Consider the following 20,237-nt stretch of genomic DNA (forward strand, 5'->3'; position numbering starts at 1 on the left):
TCTGGCTGTATCTATCGCGCATCCAACCAGGTGTCACTAACGAAGCGATTTCTGCAATGGTGAACACTAATTTGGAAATAGACGACGCTCCTAATGTGGTGAAGTTGGTAGCTAGAGGGACGGATACCACCAACATGTCGTACGTCTCATCTAAAGTTGATCTCGATCCGGCTTTGAAGAGCAAAGCGCTTGACCCGAAGACGTGGCCTGAAGGAATTATGTTTCGCCAGTTCGAGGACTACGGTTCCCAAAAATTTCGCAGGCTATCTTCCGTGAATCCAGACTCACCACTGATTGCCGTGAGGAAGCCACCATCAGCTGCCATAATTTAAACCCAGGACGTTTTGCCTACAGCACTAAGGGAGATCCTAAGCCACCCGACCAAGTCGAGCATCTAGATAGTTCTTGCCGCAATAGTTCCCACCTTCAAATTCATCCTGGTTCTTCGGTCGCGGTCGGTCAAGGGATCTCCCTACCCCCTCGCACAGGCAAGTATGCGTATTCTTGTAACGTCCATCTGCCTGATCCCTCTTCGTGTTACAGATACAATGATACTGCACCTCCCCTCAGTAGTACTCAACAATTTCAGACAAGTCATGAACAGAATTTCATCGATGAGTCTATGGAGGTTCGTACGGAGGATCCTACCAACATCGAACGTTTGGATGAAGATTCCCTATCCGAACCTGTCTCCGAGCATCGTAGTATTTCCCTCAATACATCATTACCAGGAAACCTGGGAATCTACTACCAGAACGTGCGAGGTCTGCGTACAAAAATCGACGACTTTTTTCTGGCAGACATGGCTCGACGATAGGATATGCTCTGCTCAGCTTTTCGGTGACTCTTACATTGTATTCAGGAAAGATCGTAACCAATAGCACGAAAACAAGAGGTGGTGGAGTACTTATCGCCGTCTCAGTTTCGCTGAACTGCTGTCTTGATCGTACTCCCGTCGACGTTTGTCTTGAACATCTTTGGGTGACGCTGTGGCTATCCAACTTTCGAATCAGTATTGGTGTGCTATACTTACCACCTGATCGCAGAAATGATTTACGCAGTGTAAACAAACATATTGAATCTATCAGTGCTATTATGTCGGAACTCCATGCACTGGATCACGCACTCTTGTTTGGGGATTACAACCAACCTGGGCTTGTATGGACCCCCATCACTTCAAACTATCTAACGGTAGATGTGATGAGATCACATACTTCTATTGCATGTGCTGCACTATTGGATGGTTTCAGTTTAAATGGCTTGAAGCAAATAAATAGAATCCTGAATAGAAATGAACGACTCCTCGACCTAGTACTGATATCAGATTCTCTAATAGGGCAATGTCAGTTATCAGAAGCTATCGAACCGCTAACTACCATCGACACTGACCATCCCGCCTTATCAGTCGAGCTTGAAGTTCCAATTCCAACCGTATTCGAGCAATATACAAACGAACCCGAGTTGAACTACCAAAAAGCTGACTATAACACGCTGAGCGAAGTTTTTCACAAAACAAATTGGACGTTTTTAGAACAATCAACCAACATCGTGAGTATGTGTGAGTGTGAGTATTTTTTCATGTATCGTTAACACTGCTTTAGCAGAAAATGTACCTACACGCAGACCATCTCAAAAGCCACCCTGGGGAAATGCACGTTTGCGATGCCTAAAACGTACAAGGTCGAGAACACTTCGGAAGTATTGTAGAACTCGTTGTCCCTTCTATAAGCTACAGTTTGCACGCGCCAGCAACGATTACCGAATTTACAACCGATATCTGTACAAACGTTACACTATTCGTGCACAAGACAACCTACGGAGTAATCCGAAGCGGTTTTGGAATTTCGTAAACACTAAACGGAAAGAAAGTGGACTACCGGTAGAAATGTTCCTGGATTCCGAATCAGCTCGATCCCCTTCTGAAAAAAGCGAGTTTTTCGCTACACATTTCAAAAGCGCATTCAATTGCTCCATCGCTACCGATGAACATGCAGATGTTACTTGTAGAGACACACCAAACAATGTCTGTGAACTGACAGGTATTACTGTTACCCATGAACAGGTAGAATCTGCTATTGCCAAGATGAAATTCTCTACATCAGCTAGCCCGGATGGAATTCCCTCCTGCGTTTTGAAACGTTGTTCAAGCGCATTGGTGCATCCATTAACACTGATTTTTAATATGTCGCTTCAAGAAGGCAGATTTCCATTTAGTTGGAAGTTGTCTGTGATGTTCCCCGTCCACAAAAAAGGTGATAAGCAGAATGTTGAAAATTATCGAGGCATCACCTCTTTATGCGCTTGCTCGAAAGTATTTGAGATAATTGTTAATGATGTATTGTTCCGGAGCTGTAAAAATTATATATCAGTTGATCAACATGGATTCTACCCTAAAAGATCTGTTTCCACAAATCTGGTGCAGTTCACTTCATTTTGCTTAAGTAGTCTAGATGCCGGTTCACAAGTTGACGTGATATATACCGATCTCAAAGCAGCGTTCGACCGAGTCGATCATAGGATACTACTTTTAAAACTGAATAAACTCGGAATCTCTAGTGAACTCATCAAATGGTTCGAATCATACCTTACAAACCGCAGACTATGTGTCAAAATTGGATCGGAATCGTCAGAATATTTTTCCAACAAATCCGGCGTTCCACAGGGAAGCAATTTAGGCCCACTCCTTTTCTCTATTTTTATGAATGAATTATCGGAATTACTACCGCCAGGATGCCGCCTTTTCTACGCAGACGATGTCAAGATATACATAATAGTAAACAATATTGAAGATTGTCTTCTCTTGCAACAATGGATTGATACTTTTGAAGAATGGTGCTCCAAAAACTTATTAACTATAAGCATTTCGAAATGCAATGTAATATCGTTTCATCGGAAATTGACTCCGATTACCTACGACTACAACATCTCCAGCTAACCTCTTGTATGCGTTAATCATATACGTGACCTGGGAGTTATCCTTGATTCAGGACTCACGTTCCGCCTTCATTACGATGGAATCATCGCAAAAGTCAATAGACAATTAGGTTTCATTTTTAAAATAGCCAACGAATTTCGCGATCCTCATTGCCTTCGATCACTGTATTGTGCACTTGTACGCTCGATTTTAGATTCAAATGCTATCGTGTGGTGTCCATATCATAGCACCTGGATAAATAGATTCGAGTCAGTACAAAGAAAGTTCGTGAGATATGCTCTACGCAACCTTCCTTGGCGAGATCCCGTTAATTTACCACCGTATGAACATCGATGTAGGCTTCTTGGACTTGATACACTGGAACGTAGGAGATCTGTCACTCAAGCTGTATTTGTTGCAAAAATTTTGTTGGGTGAAACCGATGCAGCGGAAATATTGTCACAATTCAACGTTTACGCACCGGAGAGAGTTCTAAGACGAAGAGACTTCCTACTACTTGATGCACGTAATGCAGGTTATGGACAACACGACCCAATCAGATTTATGGCGGCAAGGTTTAACGAAGTTTATGAGCATTTCGACTTCAATACTTCAGCGGCAATATTTCAGCGCAGACTGTTGAGCAGAAGATATTAACTCTACCGGTAACATGATTTTGTGAAGCCAACAATGACTTAGTTCTAAGAATTTTTTATTTTGTTTATAGTTTGATTTTATTTTTTGATCACTTGATGTGCAATATGTTTTTATGTATGTTCTAGTTCAACTTAACCGTTTATTGTAAATTTATTGTTATTTTATTGTTTTTCAAACACGAAAAGATATGAGGTTTTTATGCCCTCATGAGTACGTTAACTCGAAAGGGCTTTTCCTCATCATGAAACATTTCATTGAGGCATCAAGCTAGATGGAAATAAATAAATAAATAAATAAATAAATAAAACAGGGCTAAGCTTTCGTCAAATGATAAGCAGTATTGTAGATCCCAATCCCAGTTAATTGACGAGATTTTTTCCTTTAGAAGCTGGACGTCGCTAGAGATAGCCATTAATATCTTCATCGAAATACCACCTTAGATTAGGAAGATTATAGTCGCCTAGAGTCATAACGATGTCGTCATCAGACATCACGTCACAGATTCTTTGAACAGCATAGCAATGATCGGAATATAAAACTGGACTAGAATTTGGTCGTAGATATATGCCGATAATGTATATCGAACGATGCGCATGATATTGATTACGAAATGATCAGCGACGAAGAATCTTAAGTTTTTCTCAACCATTTTAATAGTATAATTTTAGTAATGATTCGGACTAAAAATACGTTCAACCACACTGAACTGAAAACTATATTCTTTAATTTTCATTCTGCTAAAGTGAACTGAGTGCATACCAAAACTAAAAAGTTTTTTTTTCAATATTTATGTGTTATTTTACAGACATTCGCAGTCTCAGTACTTTGAAGACATTTTGCTTGTAACACGTGAGCGATAAAATAATATATTTGATCAGCCACGGTCAATTAGTGGGAACCCAAACTTCAAATTGACATATCTCCAAATAATGTTTTTGACGCTTGGTTCGTTCTGGCAGAACCCCGACCAAATCTTCTATTTAAAACGATTCATTGTTATAATTGTCGGTAATTGGAATTACGAACACTAATTGGCGGAAAGATGTTTTTGCTAAATGTAATTAGGAACAAAAAGCGCAAAATGCTTATCATCACTATAGGTAGTATGAATGCGGCAACGCTCTCATCCATATGTTTATCAGTATTGGAACAAATGCCAAGCAAGTAGCATATTTAAAGGCAACATATACACTCAAGCAGTAATTTTTAGAGTATTCAAACTTCATATATCGTTATATATTGTTTATTAGGGGCGCAGCCGAACTGAAATGAACTGAAAAGTTCAAAGCCTCTATAATTCACCACGTTCGTTATATATTCTTCTTCTTTCTTTGTTTTTAAGAGGCTTTAAACTTTGCAGTTCATTCGCCTCTTCGTTATATATTGCTAAATCTGAACTTTTAATGTTTTGGTTGACATTTTCTATGGAACTATTACTTACTTTGCTGTGCTCTCTCCGTGCGATTGTAATGATACAATCACTTCCGCCGTCAGATTTTTCGCCTCAAATTCTCGATCTTTCGCGGTCTGAATTTGCAGCAGCACGGTCTCGATTGTATTCAGTACTCCCAGAACTGCATTGTGGAATGCCTGCATGCCCTGCTTCGTCCCTAACAACTTCTGGTACTTGGCGCCGCAAGCATTCAACAGTCTGGCTGTGGTTCTCACGTACAAGATGCGCTTCGCCTGAACCTGTGACCGCAAACTGGACGTCTCGAGCGGGTTGCCCTGGTTGAACTTCATGCCGCAGGCGACCTGTAACAGATCCAGTACGGCACTGTCTATCACTTCGCCCTCCGAGGGCATTTTGAGGACGATTGAAGGTTCGGTCGATAGAACGAACCAATCCAGGACAGCCTCCACACCCTGATACTCTAGCAGATGCCACGGGTAGTTGCAGGCTTCCTGGAGAAGGCTCACAATCTTGAGACCCTCTCGCGCGTTCGGTTCGTACGATATCTTGACGAAGATCATCAGCAGCGCTGACAGCATCTGGTACCGCAGCTCGTAGTCCCAAAGCGTGAGGTTCTGCTGCAGCCACGGAGTCCAGGCGATGCGTAAGAAGATATGACCCACGAATTGGTGAGCTTCGGGAATGAACTGCTGCAGGATGCGACTGAACCCACTGATGTGAATCGGCGCCGGTCGGAATCTGCTCCAGCTCAGGTTCGCTAGGCAAGAGTGGATCGGCACGACAATGTGACGCGCCACCGAGGGATGAGCAAAGTTGAGCTCGTACCAGTAGAAAACGTGTCCCAGCACGGCACTACTCGAGGGGAACGTTTCCAGCAGGTACTGTAGGCACTGTTCGAACACCTTGATCATTCGGAAGGCCGTGTCGGCGTGTAGCTCGCTCCAGGGTGGCAGGATCGATCCACTGCCTGCGATCTGCTGGATCCAGTTGGCAACCTGCTGCTGGCCTTTCATGTTCTGCGGGAAGTACGGAATCAGCCAGGGGGAGAACATTTCGCAGAGCGGGGGCCATATCCAGTTGATTACTGGAAGTTATTGGTCGGAAATTATGACGATTAGAAAGATTGCTAAGACCATCGGCAGTCACACAAACAAATAATTACAGATGCTATACTCACACTCATCTGCCAGCACTCCGGGATAGGTATGGATCGCTGCAACGACCGCCGCATGTCCCATCGAGCCGAACAGCAGCGACAGTACCTCGCAATAGTCGACGTGCTTCGGATACAAACCATGCAGGCCGTGGTTTAGCCGCTCCTGCTGGAAATGCTGCGTCAGCAGCACCGTCGTATCGATTATGTCCTTATAGGAGAGAATGCTCTGCTGCGTGGCGAAGCTGCGAAACTCTTCCTTTATCGCTACCAGACCCAGCCCGCAAGCTAGCGGTTGGCAGCCAACCTTGCGTCGCATCGAGTTAACCAGATCCAGTAGGACCAGTGGTTTGATCTTTTTCTTCGAGCATGCTGCCAGGGTCATCTGCAGGATATCCCCATAGTGCTCCGGAAAGTCGTACTCGAACAGATGTGTCAAGTGTCGCTGTAGGAGCTAAAAACGTGTAAGAACGTGCGTTATGAACGGAGCTTTAACCATGGGGAATGTTATATGTGATATTGTCATTTTGACGTAGGACTACGTCTTTCATTTCTATACCGGGGTGTAAAATCAAAGTTTCTAAAACGAAAGCGTTACGCCGGAGACCGAGATTTTGAGCGTTAATAGCTCCTTAACAACTGAACGAAATGGTATGATAAACACTTCATTCGAAAGATAAAATGTCTACGCGTTCTATACTTGTTACTTTTTGATCCAAAAACTTGTTTTAATAGTCTTAAAATTGCTTTCAAAACAGGCTATTGAAATCACCAATCGGTATATGAGCGAGCGCCGCTCGGAAATCCACTCAGATCTAATTGAACAGCGATTGGAGCATGTTGTCGCTGTTGTGGTGAAGCTCTTCGTTTATCATGAAAGCGCTGATGAACGGTGTCACCAAGAGCCTGTTTGTGCACCTTAGGCTAGACATGAACCCATCAGGAGGAGAGTGATGCCACAAACGGTTCCCCGGGAAGATCTCGAAGCAGCCGCTACACACACACACACACACACATACACGCGCGGAATTCTTTCCGTTTGGATGCCATTCAGCATCGAGAAAGATCCGGAAAATAATCTGCCAGTTCCTCTGGGAATTTAAAAATACATTCATGTGAAAGAGTTTATTTGAATGTTTTCTATCCATGTAACACTGTGATAAAATATGTTTCAATCAAGTACTATTAACAGATGGTTATCGAGTTAGTATTAACCACTAGTGGGCTTCCAGTATCGAGGAAAATGTGGAAATATCTAATCGTTCCTGAAAATAATCTGCCAGTTCCTCTGGGAATTTAAAATTACATTCATGTGAAAGAGTTTATTTTAATGTTTTCTATCCATAACATATCCATATAATACATTTGGGTTTGTGATTTGTCAATCAAGTACAGTTAGCAGGTTAGCTTCTGAAGATTATTCTTCAGAACAAGGTTTTTCGTATCCTATATTGGATGCATAAAACCTTGTGCCTCCAACGTAACGCTCTCGTTTTCGAAGTCTCCCAAATATTCATTTATTCATTCATTCAGAATGGATTTAGATTCAACTTCAAACAAATGATCTCTAAATCAACGATAGTCCTACGTCACCTTTGCGGTTATACCATAGATATAACCCACTTCCTGTTTTTTATCCACAAAAATCACAAAAATAGCGTAGCATCCAACTTGTAGAGATTATTGGCACAATCGCAGCAAACCGGGGTATGAAATAGTTACCATGACGACCATAAAATCGAACAAAACTGTGTCAGTTTCGATGCGATCGACTACGTCTAGTCGGATAGCGCATTTGCAACGCGAAGGCCTGGCCGAAAAGAAGAAACTGAAGCAGAAGCGGTTGGAGTTGGCGCTGCAGAAGTAGCAATCCCAGGGAGAACTCGAGCTGGAAGAGTCGCTAGCGGATAAAGCTAACAACTACAGTTCAATTAGACAGCTTTCATCCAACACCACAGATAGTATAATACTAGGTGATATCATCCCGGAAACCCCGGGTTATATGTACCAATTATTGGGTTGGGGAATAAGCTCATATCGGTTTTTATATTTCTTTTAGTTTACAACAATTTGTTTGCTGTTCGGCAAATTGTAAGTTCTCATTCGATAGAACTCTTTTTGCTCTACAAAAATATGCTAATTGTAATTTTGAGTTATTTAGTTTTTTATTAGTTTTGAGGCTTAGAAATGGAATACCCAGGAGGTAAAAATCAACATTTTCAACACCTGCTTTTTTGGTTTGCAAAGTTAAAAAATGGTGACGTCGATGGCAAGCGCCGCAGCGGAAGGCCTTCTCAATTCAATGAAGAACGTCTCAATCACTTTAGAAGGAGAACGGTCACCAAACCAGTCGTGAATTGGCGGAAAAAATGAACTGCATCTCTGATATCGAGATAAGTTATGTAAAAAATCCTCAGCTTTCAAGGAAAAATATTTAAAAAATATATACTTCCCTCTAGTCCAAAGCCATGAAAACAACAACAATCAATAATTACAAAAACAAAATCCATTGTTCTAGCAAGTTCAATATTTTTTAACAAAAGACTCATTGGCTTCAATTTGATATGTCGATCATCTGAATCGGTCTAGTAGTTCAAAAGTTATGAATTTTTGAAAAAGTCATTTTCGGAAAAAAGTGGAAAAAGTTGATTTTTCGGACAACCCTAAAATGGAAATGGTCACTCTAACAAAAAAATAAAAAAAATACGGGTCTAATATTTTTAAAATAAAGAACAAAACTACATTTCATGGAAATCTGAGAACCACTATATCGGTTTGGCATGGAATGACTGTATATAAATCAAAATGGTTTAGTGTCCTTTCCTCACGATTTAACTCAAAAACGGTCTGTGTCAGGTTTGATGCGTCTTAGTCTGCGTCAGGTTTGTAAGTCAAAGAAGAAATTATATACCGCGAGTATAGATCACGTACATAAGAATAACTTCTGTGGGAACTTGAGTGTTCGAAATGATCAAAATCAAAATATCAATTGTGGGTGGGACGAAGTTCGCCGAGTAAGCTAGTATAAAATAAAACAAAACAATGTAACAATTAAAAATATTAAAACAATTATTTCTAGTTCAACAAAAAAAAAAACAAAAATTGCTAGAATTCGGAGTCACCGTTTATTTTATAGCAGAGGTCGTAGTAAGCGAACCTGAAATCTTTTGACAGCAAATTCTATGAGAAACTTGTTTCTTTCGACAGTGAAACTTTCACGTTGTCCGTTTCGTTTTGAAAAAGTTATGCAGGATAGAAGCCGAGAGAAAAAAATTTATTTGATTGGACATCCACATTAAAAATCCGCTGTGGTCAGGTACTGAAATCGCGAAATCGCTGAAAGTGGCTAAATCGACCGTGTATGGGCTGAAACGTTTACGTGAACGAACAACGACATCGCCAAAAAACACAACTCTAACCAAAGTACCATCCGGAGAATCCGTTTGCGAGTAGTTTATCGTAATTTCCGCGCTTGCAAGCAACCGAGCAACGCGGAAGCAAAATCTGAAGGCCGAAAGACGCGCTCCGAAGCTATACAGCAAAGTCTCGACGAAGTATGAAGGATGCATGCTGCTGGATGACGAAAAATAGGATTTTACCAGCTCCCAGGCTTGGAATTCTACAAGATCACTGCCAGTGGAGATGTAAATTTAGGTTCCTTTTTCGTGATGAATTTGCGGGGAAGTTATTGATTTGGCAAGGGATTTGCAGATGCGGACAGAAAACCAAGGTTCTCGTTACAAACAAAACAATGGACTCGAAAGTGTAAGAGGGAAAAGTGCCTGCAGAAGCGTCTCCTTCCCTTTATTAAGGCTCATAAAGGCTCGACGAAGTTTTGGCCAGATTTGGCAAGCTGTCGTCACATCAAAAGTTATCTTAATTCTTCCAATCGTCTCCAATTCCGCACAATCGAAACACAAAATTGGGCGATTGTCAAGCTGAAATTGAAGAAGGATGCCAAAGTGACTCGGGGTGCTGCAGACATAAATAGATCGTAGAATAAAATGGTCGCTGAGGTTGACCATCAGAGAATCCAAACTTTGATGGAGCGTATCCGAAGAAAAGTATGAAAATTCATCAAAACTGTAACAGAATAAATCAAACTTACGTCTTGAATCATAACCGCGTTCTGCTGATTCCATCCCTCCAAGCCTCGCAGAATAAGCCCAACCAGCTGGTTAATGTCCACCAGCTTCGGCCGATATCGATCCATCCAGGCGACGATATCGAATTTGGACAACAACACAAACAGGATGTGCGTGTCACACTTCTTGATGTGCGAATCGATTATAAAACCATACATTGCCAGGAAGTACTGCGGAGGGCATTTCGACGGAACCAGCAGCTCGCTAATCATGTTGATCAGATCCGTGCGCTTCAGTGCGATCGTCAGCAGCTTTATTCCCTCCTTATTTTGGTCCTCTATCACGAAAAACTGGATGCGAAATATACATAAAATTTGAGCATTGCGCTATCAAACATCAATACTAACCCCAAGTTGGCTAATCCCGAGCGAGCAGACGTCCTTCGTCACCGGACACAGCTGGTTGTAATCGTTGGTCATGTCCACGAACAGATAGAACAGTGACGTCCCCACCCTTTTGAGGCCATCACAAGTGGTCTGCATTTTACGGCCCTTCAGCTCCTGATACATTTCGACGAGTTGCCGCAGGAAGGCATCAATCCGCACGGACGCCCTCACGACGTGGTCGGAAATTGTTCTCTCCCGTTTGACGAGTGCATCGTGAGCGTTGCGGTTATCTGCCAGCATGGCACTCACGTTCTTGTCCAGCTTGGCCGATTTGTAGCGGATCGCGAAATCCGCCGCACCATTGCAGCTATTCGAGCACTGAATGCTCCTATGGTACACCTTGTCCTCGTTGATGTAGAGTTTCTGGGCGGTTTCCAGATAGGTGGAGTCCAGCAGTTGATGTTCGTTGTAGATCACGTGGAACTCCTTCCTGGCGTAGCTCTCCAGGATGGAGAAGTCGGACTTTAGTGTGGAAACGAGAGAACCACTGGATTCGGTGGCGAAATTAATGGACTTCACGACAGGAGCGATTCTCGACACTGGCGGTGGAGGTTTTGGAGCGTCGTAAGCTTCTAGCCGTTTAAAAATCGCTTGCTTAGGATCGGTTATATCGATGGCACTTTGGCTCGGTTTAAGGGAGCGCGCGGGAGAGATTGTTGCCGTCGGTGCACTTTCGTAGCGGAAACAAAGCTTCAACCAGCTGTTGGCCAACTCTCGATGTTCGTTCCGGATACTGCGCAGATCGATAAATTCCGTCCAATGGTCGCGATTTCCTTGGAAAACCGAGGCCAACCGGTGCGGATCAAACTGAGGCGGTAGATCGATTGATTGGGTTCGGATCTTGTTCAACTGGGTGTCTTCCAGCCAGAGCTGCAGGGTTTTGAACAAACGCGCGCAGTGATTGGAGAGCGACAGTTGTCTTTCGTTGGTTTCACCAATGGAAGCGGCACTATAATAGCAGTCCGCGTCGTACAACTGCTTCTTGATGCGCTTCATCAAACCGACGTTGTACTCGTAGAAACGATCGGCCACTGCGTAGCAGTGAGCGAAACGCTCCTCGTCATGAGCCATTGGTACCCGTGAGAGGTAAATGGTGAAGAACAGCTGACAGACGATTGGGTACATGTAGTGCTTTATCGAACAGTTCGCAATCAGATTGGCAAGTTTGAACAGTGTAAGCGAGCTTGCCGGGAAGGAGGGATAACCCATGATTGACGTGGATTTTTTCACCGCGTTTTCTAAGGATATTTTCGATTCGCCACTCCGCCCGAGAGTGCGTAGAATTTCGTGCCAGATGCTTGTTTGGATTTCGGTGATTTCGTACTCCTGCTCGAGGGTGAACAGCGAGAGGAATACCGCTGTCGGAGAAGGGCAACTAAACAAGTCGGATGGACTCGCTGCGAGAAGGTTCAGCAATCCAGTGGGCTTGGAGGCTTTAATGTCTTCGAAGCGCTGAAAAGAAGCAATGAACCGAAGTAAATTGTAGCAATTATTGTGTCCAATTGTGGTTGTGTCCAAGTTCATGGGTGATGCATTTGTCCAAGGAGAGTAAGAAACGAATAACTTTCGACTAAGTTTGAATGAGCATTAGATATAGTTTTTTTTTGGAAAATTGACTCTAGCCTTTTTTTTTAGTTGGGAATTTCGAAGTGATTTTTTTTTGTCTAAAAGCTATAGAAGGTTGTGTCTGAGTGACCTTATCATTTCGGATGTTATTGTATTGGGTGTGCAACTTAATTCGTTTATTTTTGCACGAGAAACAAGTCAAGATGTTCGTGGTCGAACTCCTCCGAAACAGCTCTACTGATTTTAATGAAATTATACACAACAAACTTAGTAGGTATGAGAAAAGGTCGTATACTATATATGATATTGCTAGGATACCGATTACTATATATTTAATACCGATTAGGGTGGTACTATGCAGAGAAATTATTTTTGACGTAGGACTACGTCTAACCGGAAGATATAAGGGGTAAAATGAAAATCTAGGCACTGAACAAGTAGGAAAAAATGCAAGATTTGGAACGCTTATAACTCGAGCATTTCTCAATAGATCGCAAAGGTTTTTGCATCAATTGATAGGAAATATATCTACGCATCTATCATAACGAATAACATTTCATTTTTCTTGAGATAAATAATTGAATTATTGTGAAATATCAAGCATTGTCCAAATGCACTATGTGCCCATTTTTGATTGGTCCATTTTGTGCTCCTCAAATCGTACCGACCAAAACGGGCAACCAGAGCAGCAGCGAAATAGAATGAAGCACGATTGGAAAGGAAAAAGAAAAAATATGAACGAAACATTGGTCGCAGTCTCACACATGCGTAATTCTCGAGCCAGACAGTCAGCTTAAAAATCCCCGCTCCGCTGCCGTAACGATATAGAGACGAATGAACTTTCAGAGTTTAAAGTCTCTCTAATTCATTACCGCTTACCGTAACGATCATTCTCATTCAAACCGTACACCACATCGATTCGCATCACAACACATCAACAAACCAACCCAAGCAGCCATGTCTGGACATGGTAAAGGAGGAAAAGTGAAGGGAAAGGCAAAATCCTGCTCGAACCGTGTTGATCTTGAGTTCCCCGCAAGGGTAGCTAGGCCGAGCGCGTTAGTACCAGTGCACCAGTCCACCTAGCCGGCGTTATATAGTTTCGGCCGCCGAAGTGATCGAGTTAGCTGGCAAAGCTGCTCGCGACGATAAGAAAACCCGCATTCGGAACAGAACACATTCGGTTCGGTGGACATCAAGACAACAGGCAGTTGCAGCGAGTGGCGAATGGCAAACGCAATCGCAAAACGGCAGCAGGTAGCAGAAGAAAAAAGTTTGTTCTTTATACAATCTGCTTTGGTGGCAAATCCAGAACAAGGCGGCATCGAGGGCATTCGAAATGGTTTTTTTTCAAAACCACGAGTACTAAGTTTTCTAAATTGGAACTATTCCATAAAACAAGGCGCTTTTTAGGGCCATTAAACCTTCCAAAAAAGAGTTTAGGAAATAAAGTTCAATGCTTTCTAAAACATTATCCAAAATAATAATAAAACACAAATTGATGTTTTCATAATTTGTTTGCCAGGATCTGATGAGTATGTGAATTTGGCAGTTGTTCTGAGCTTATTGATAGTTGGGGACTTTCCTGATTATTCAATTTTCACCAATTCATAAATTGTTTCCAGATTGGAAGTACAGCAATTTACAATTAGTTCGACATTTAGCTAATTAGACGGACATGTAATGCGACTTATTTAGTTGGACATTTTTGTAAACATAGAGATCCAAATTATGACCCCACATTGAAAGTCGGCACTGTACCACTGTCATCGCAAATGTTCAATTACAGGTTAAAATCGCCTCCAATGCGACACTGAGTGGCGATTCGGCACGTTGCATTGAATGTAATTTACTGTACAACATGTCACAAAGCTGGATGGGAAGAAATTTTCCAACTGTGAAAGCTGTGGCGAGTGGCAAACGCAATCGCTAAACAGAAAGGTTTAGCCGAACAAGATGGGGATATCGAGTGATAACAAAACAATAAACAAATTAACCGCGAGTAATCGGTTACATATTACTAACATAGTTGTAAGCAAACATTGTCGAAATATTGAACTCCCGGCCCTGTTAGGCTGACGCCATATATAAATAATAATAAATAATTAATAAAAATATATATTTTGGATAAAAAAAAAAAAACAATAAACTCTTTAGATTGAAGATAATTTTGTGATCCTGAAAAGGACCTTTTTTAGCCTGCATGTGAATCCAACGAGCGAATAAATCGTAATGAATGTATTTTTTTGCCATCGCTCCCTTTTAACGCTCATTCGTTCGTCTCGTTGGACTCGCCCCTCTGGCTGAGTCTGCCGATTTGTCTCTATCCTGTGAGTGTGTACCGCTAGAGTATAAAACACGCGGACCCCAAAAAAATATCTTATTTTTCTTTCAAACCGTAAACCCGTGTGGTTGTACGGCATCGGCATCGTGGACGAAACAAAGGAGGACAAGTTAAGGGAAAGGCAAAGTCCCACTCGAACCGTGCAAGTGTGCAGTTCCCTGTTGGTCGCATTCACTGATTGCTCCGCAAGGGTAACTAGGCCGAACGGATTGGTGCCGGAGCACCAGTATACCTAACAGCGATTATAGAGTTTCGCCCGTCGGAGTGCTCGAGTTGGCTTGCAAAGCTGCTCACGACAATCAGAAAACCCGCATCAAGAACAGAGCAGCTTCGGTTCGGCGCTCATCAAGGCAACAATTAGTTTCAGTGAGTTGCATAGTGTTTCTTCGGCACGTCGCATTAAATGTATCTTACTGAACAACATGTCACAAGCTGGATGGGAAGAAATTTTCCAACTGTGAAAGCTGTGGTGAGTGGAAAACGCAATAGCTAAACAAGAAGGTTTAACCGAACAAGATGGGAATATCGAGTGATAACAAAAACACAACACCAAAGGTTCTTTTCAGAACCATCAACATATTCATAAAGAGTAAACAGTAAACTAATCCGTTTTTAAGGCAGATAGGTAGGTATTCACGTAGGAGAAGAAAATAAAACAATATATTTAAAATATATATTTAACAAAAGCTGTCCCCTTTGTATAGTCCTACGTCACTCCGGTTATGTCCCCGACATTACCCACCCGTCTTTTTTGTTTTTTTTTCTCTTAAATTTGGCTTTAAAAAATACATAAATTATTTCTTCAACATCGTTCGTTTCAAACAGAACGAATTTATTTACGTTGTTAAAGGTTGTTAAATGAAGCGCTAAGTTCGCCTCATCGCATTTTCGTCAACACAAGCGCAAGTAACCTAATTTCGCCTGAAGTAACCACAATCACGCTATTTTCATTAAAGGCCGTTTTATATTATCCAGTACATAGCGTAAACAGCACATACCGACACGGGCAGACAAATACTTGATGTATTTATATTACCGGGCATAGCAGCTTCTCTATACGGACCGGCAGCGCGGACGGAGCGGATAAATTTGTTTTCGGAGCGGGAGAGTAAATTCGCGTTGACGAAATTGAGCTTCTTATCACGATTTTGGGAAGCGACAATTACTTTTATGGATTTTCAGGGCGAATGACCATACTTCAAAATTGAAACTATGAATAAAAAAATATCTTTTCTATATCGAATATGTATTTAATTTACACGAAAACCACATTTTGTTGCAATTGGGGAAAAATCTTCTACAAAATTACGTATGAAGAAAATTTCATATCATAATGATGTGTTTTAAGTGAAACATTATTTTCCAATATATCTAAAAATGGGTGAGTAAAGCTTAGTACTATATGTTTTGAATAATCAAATAATCAAATCATTCAAATTTAACCCTTTCGCTACGAGCGTCGTCTATAGACGACATCCGAGATGAGCTGTGTGTACGAGCGTCGTCTTTAGACGATTTGAGAGTGATACTGTACATCGATCACACCAGCGCGATGTGCATATTTTTCGGTGCAGTGCTCCACTCAGCGGTAGCACTCCGGCGGAGCACACTGCCGTATTGGAAGGGTTAACAGTTTAAAACTGCCTTCGGGACTTCTAATTCGATAGAGATTAATCTACCTCCCTAAATGAATATTGCCACCAGATGTCAACACTGTAGCCAAGCGTAGCTACTGGTGATTGAACCGATGTCGTACCGAAGAGCGACGAACGCACCCATACCACGAACTTTGACGTTTGATTTGTATGTATGGTGCTACTCGCCCGTGCAGTTTGTGCCCGGCACCGGCAAAATATTCTTTTCGAGAATTCTTTCATGTACTTGTCTGAAACGTGCTGTGTATGCCCGGAGCCGTTCCGCTATATATACGTATACATATTTGAAACACACGCAATAATATTTGTCTTGCATGAAACGTGCCGTGCCGGTTATGCTAAGTGCCTGAAGGCATAATATTACCTTAATTCTGATAAAACACCGGCAGGATAGCACGTGTTTAGCTCCAATGCGCCCGTTTTTGAAGATATTCCTGAAATCATGATAGGCGACTGCAAGACATTGAGATTCGAAAAAGAAATAATAATATGGAGTTCTTCGTCGACACACACCGCTCATACGACGCACTCCATCTTCTCCTCCAATGGCTCTAACGTTCCTAACGTTCGCCAACAATGCATGATCGACATGCACGCGAAGGTAGACAGCAAGCGACTGCGATTCCTACGACACAATAAGCAGGAGCGGCGTGAGGAAGAATACATTCACTTACGAGACACTATCATGAGCAATGCCGACACAGCCTTTGCTATTGCCAGAGCAAAACGCAATACACCCATACCTCGCGTTACGGCCTAGATACGTTCCACGAAATTTGGCCGCAAAGCGAGAAGCCGTATAAAGAATCAATTATTCTAATAGAAATTCATACAAATTCAATCAGATCCGTTCCAAAATTGTTAAATATGTAACATGGAAATATGTAATAACATAACATGGATTGAATGATAAACTCAAAATGCATTTTATCTGTTTATTTCATTCGAATCAAAAATTAAATTTATTTCATTTAAATCAAAAATACATACATAACATAAACAAAAATGAAACAACTTCATGTTACATGGAATAAGCGTATGTATTTTTTTGTTGCTTAAGTTATTGTCTCGCAAATATTTTTTCACTTATGTACAAAAGTGATTTTTGAACCAATCCTTAAATTTTTTTTGCCGTTATAACGAAACACTTTAGGCCGTAAATTGAAAACGTGCCTGAATTGAAGAAGGCCGTTATAGCGAAATGCCGTATAAAGAGTGGCCGTATAGCGAGGTATGGGTGTACTTTATTACAACATTATTACAACACATGTTTGGTCCCACACGATGTTGAATGTATTCGGTTGAATGGCAATCGCGAGGATCGTCTCATACACACATTTTTAGTTTGGTTTGTGTAATAAATACGCCTTAAGTCGATAGTGTAATTTTCTCGGGAATCCCAGAGCCATCTACTAATCAATTACTCATCCGTATTCTGAAATCCGATCGAGTCAGAATTACCCGAACGAATTGCAATTTGGCATTCTGTAATCTGTTGGACTGAAGTCCAATCGAGTTGTGCAAATGTGGATACCTTGCCACTCTATCAAAATAAATATTATAAATAGAAATTAGCTCTCCCGTATCGATCACGTGTTCCATACAGAGTAATACATTACCTGCAAGAGGGAAAAATCTTGAACGGACAATGTGTCTGATAATGATATTATATTATGGATAAAACGTTGACGGAAGTGCGAGGAAATTCATGAAACAAAATAGTTAAGTTAAGGTCAGGACTATGACTTCTAAGTATTGGAATACTTAAATTAAATTAGCACAACTCGAGAGGCCTTGAGACGAACGGATAACAGAATGCAAAATTGCTATCCGTTCGGGTAATAATTTCCACTTTACTTTTTTTTACATTTTACATTTTTTAACTATTTTCAAATGATTTCTTTTTAATTTTTGTCGGCGGTTATCGTCTCACCAAAGACCACCTAACATTTTCACATTCACTCCCGTACAATTGCTAACAGAAATGAAAATCAAGAATCGGCTTCGACAAAACCACAGTCGTCTGGAACGTTGCTTTTGATGTTTCATTATAAATATAAAATTTGTACTCCCCGCTCCCCGAGAAAAGACGACACCTATTGAATAACCAGATAAATTGGAATTTTTTTTAGATTTTTCAAAGATCGATTCTTTAGTACCGATTTAATCAGTGGATCGATCCCTACGCCGTTTGGAAAATCGATTCGACAAGATCGATCTTTTTATAAAGATCGCCCAATCCTAGTCAGGACTATCTCTTCTAAGTATTGGAATGCTAAGTGAAATTAGCACAACTCGAGAGGCCTTGAGACGAACGGATAACAGAATGTAAAATTGCAATCCATTTGGGTCTCACTTCGTACTATAAATTTCCCCGTTCACGGCCAGTCCAGAGTTAAAGAAGAGCGGCTTTGACATCCCCTTTTCGCTGATTGGCAGCCACAGCAGCACCTTCTTGGGAAACTTGGTGTGTGAAATAAACTTCACTTCGGAGCTCACTTCCTTCGTGAGGGAAGTAAAATGCGAAATACCCTGCCAGTCGTTGCCACCCAGGGTGAGATAGGTCTCATCGTCCATCACCACCGCCACGCCGCGATCCGCCGGGAAAATCGACTTGAGCATCTTATTCAACCGCTGACACTGCTTCATTGCCTGCAGCTCCGAGATCAGTGGACGGGACCGCTTCTTGACATGTACATCCATGTCCGCCAGGTACTTTTTCATTGTTTGGCCGGTTGCACCGACCTCCCGGCCAAGCGCACGCAGCGATGTAGCCACTTTTCCCTCGATCTTCCTCTTCAGCATCCTTTGGAGCTTCTTGTCGCTTAGGGTAGTTGACCGTCGGGAGCCGGGCTTTCTTTCGATGCTCTGATTGTTCTCCAATTATGCCAAGATGTTTTAGATGCCGGAACGCGTGTATCCGGCATTCACAAAGTGCCGCACGATGTCCGTTTTCGACGCGACGGGGTACCGTTCTTTTTTTTTTTAATATAAACGTTAAAGAAATTTTTTTGAGTAGCCCTTGCGTAACGTGAGATACTGATTACTAACGCTATCTATTACCAACCTCATATTTTCTACCAATATAGGGAAATCACGAAACCTGATTTATACTTACCGCATAGTATGGCCGGAAAATTTCTTTCGCGGAATGCCAGCAGTCGGGAAATTGATATGCCACCCCTAGCATAGCATCCATTAGACCAATGACCGCCGGGTCCTTCGTCCAGTTGGGCAGCTCGATTAAACAAAGCAACCAAACGTTAACCAACAGCGTAGGTGAGCTCAACCCGTACCGCACGTAGTTTGTGATTTGGGCCAAAATCATGCATCGAAGCATTTCCGCTACAGGCGCGCTCGATTCCGGCCGAAATTGATCCTTCGATAGTCGTGCATAAGTTCTATCCGCGGCGAGCAGCGTCTGCAGAATCGATTTGAACGCATCGCACCGACTCAAGCTGTCGGGACATTCCAGGAAAAGAGGTACTATCAGCTGTAAACAGCGCACCACAATCGTGTAACGGTGATCATCCAATAGTGCGCGGATTTGCTTCAACCCCTTGTGACAGATTTCTGGCACCGAATGGCCACCGGTGCCGATTAGAATCGCCAGATAGAAGGCGATTGGCCGGCCTTCCGTTACCCCTTGATAGATCTGGGCTGCCCGTTCCAGTTCGGGAACTTGGCGCAGAATCAAGGTGGGATTTCGAAGCAAGTTCGTGATCGTTTCCGCACTCTGGTCCATACAGTGCAGCCGCAGGAGTCCCACCACGTTCCAACACCAGGTCAAAAATTGCTCCTGGGCGACCCGACTCTTCACGAGACTCCCGACAGAGGCGGTGAAGCTTTGGGTGCTGCCCAGCGCTTCCGGAACGTGTTTTGTGTAGACTTCCATGACGAGGCAGGCGATTCGAACGTGGATGTGGTGCGGGAGAAACAGCTCTTGGTTCCTGCGAATGCTGAATGTTGTGTATGGTTTTTGAAAGTTTAGCACAGGGACTTA

General features: G+C 42.2%; 1 protein-coding gene across 2 annotated transcripts in view; it reads right to left on the reverse strand.

The window, feature by feature from the left end:
* LOC129773477 (ectopic P granules protein 5 homolog) overlaps window positions 1-20,237 on the reverse strand; it is a 38,440-nt gene that overhangs the window by 7,754 nt on the left and 10,449 nt on the right. Inside the window, exons 5-9 of one of the 2 annotated variants that reach the window (XM_055777340.1) lie at window positions 19,353-20,193; window positions 10,631-12,121; window positions 10,247-10,573; window positions 6,163-6,592; window positions 5,013-6,069 (exon numbers count right to left, since the gene is read on the reverse strand). In XM_055777340.1, coding sequence (XP_055633315.1) covers window positions 5,013-6,069; window positions 6,163-6,592; window positions 10,247-10,573; window positions 10,631-12,121; window positions 19,353-20,193 — 4,146 coding nt within the window. The remainder of the gene's footprint in view (window positions 1-5,012; window positions 6,070-6,162; window positions 6,593-10,246; window positions 10,574-10,630; window positions 12,122-19,352; window positions 20,194-20,237) is intronic. The other variant, XM_055777821.1, reaches the window with a different exon arrangement.

Source organism: Toxorhynchites rutilus, chromosome 1 (genome assembly GCF_029784135.1).
Source record: "Toxorhynchites rutilus septentrionalis strain SRP chromosome 1, ASM2978413v1, whole genome shotgun sequence".
Taxonomy (NCBI): domain Eukaryota; kingdom Metazoa; phylum Arthropoda; class Insecta; order Diptera; family Culicidae; genus Toxorhynchites; species Toxorhynchites rutilus.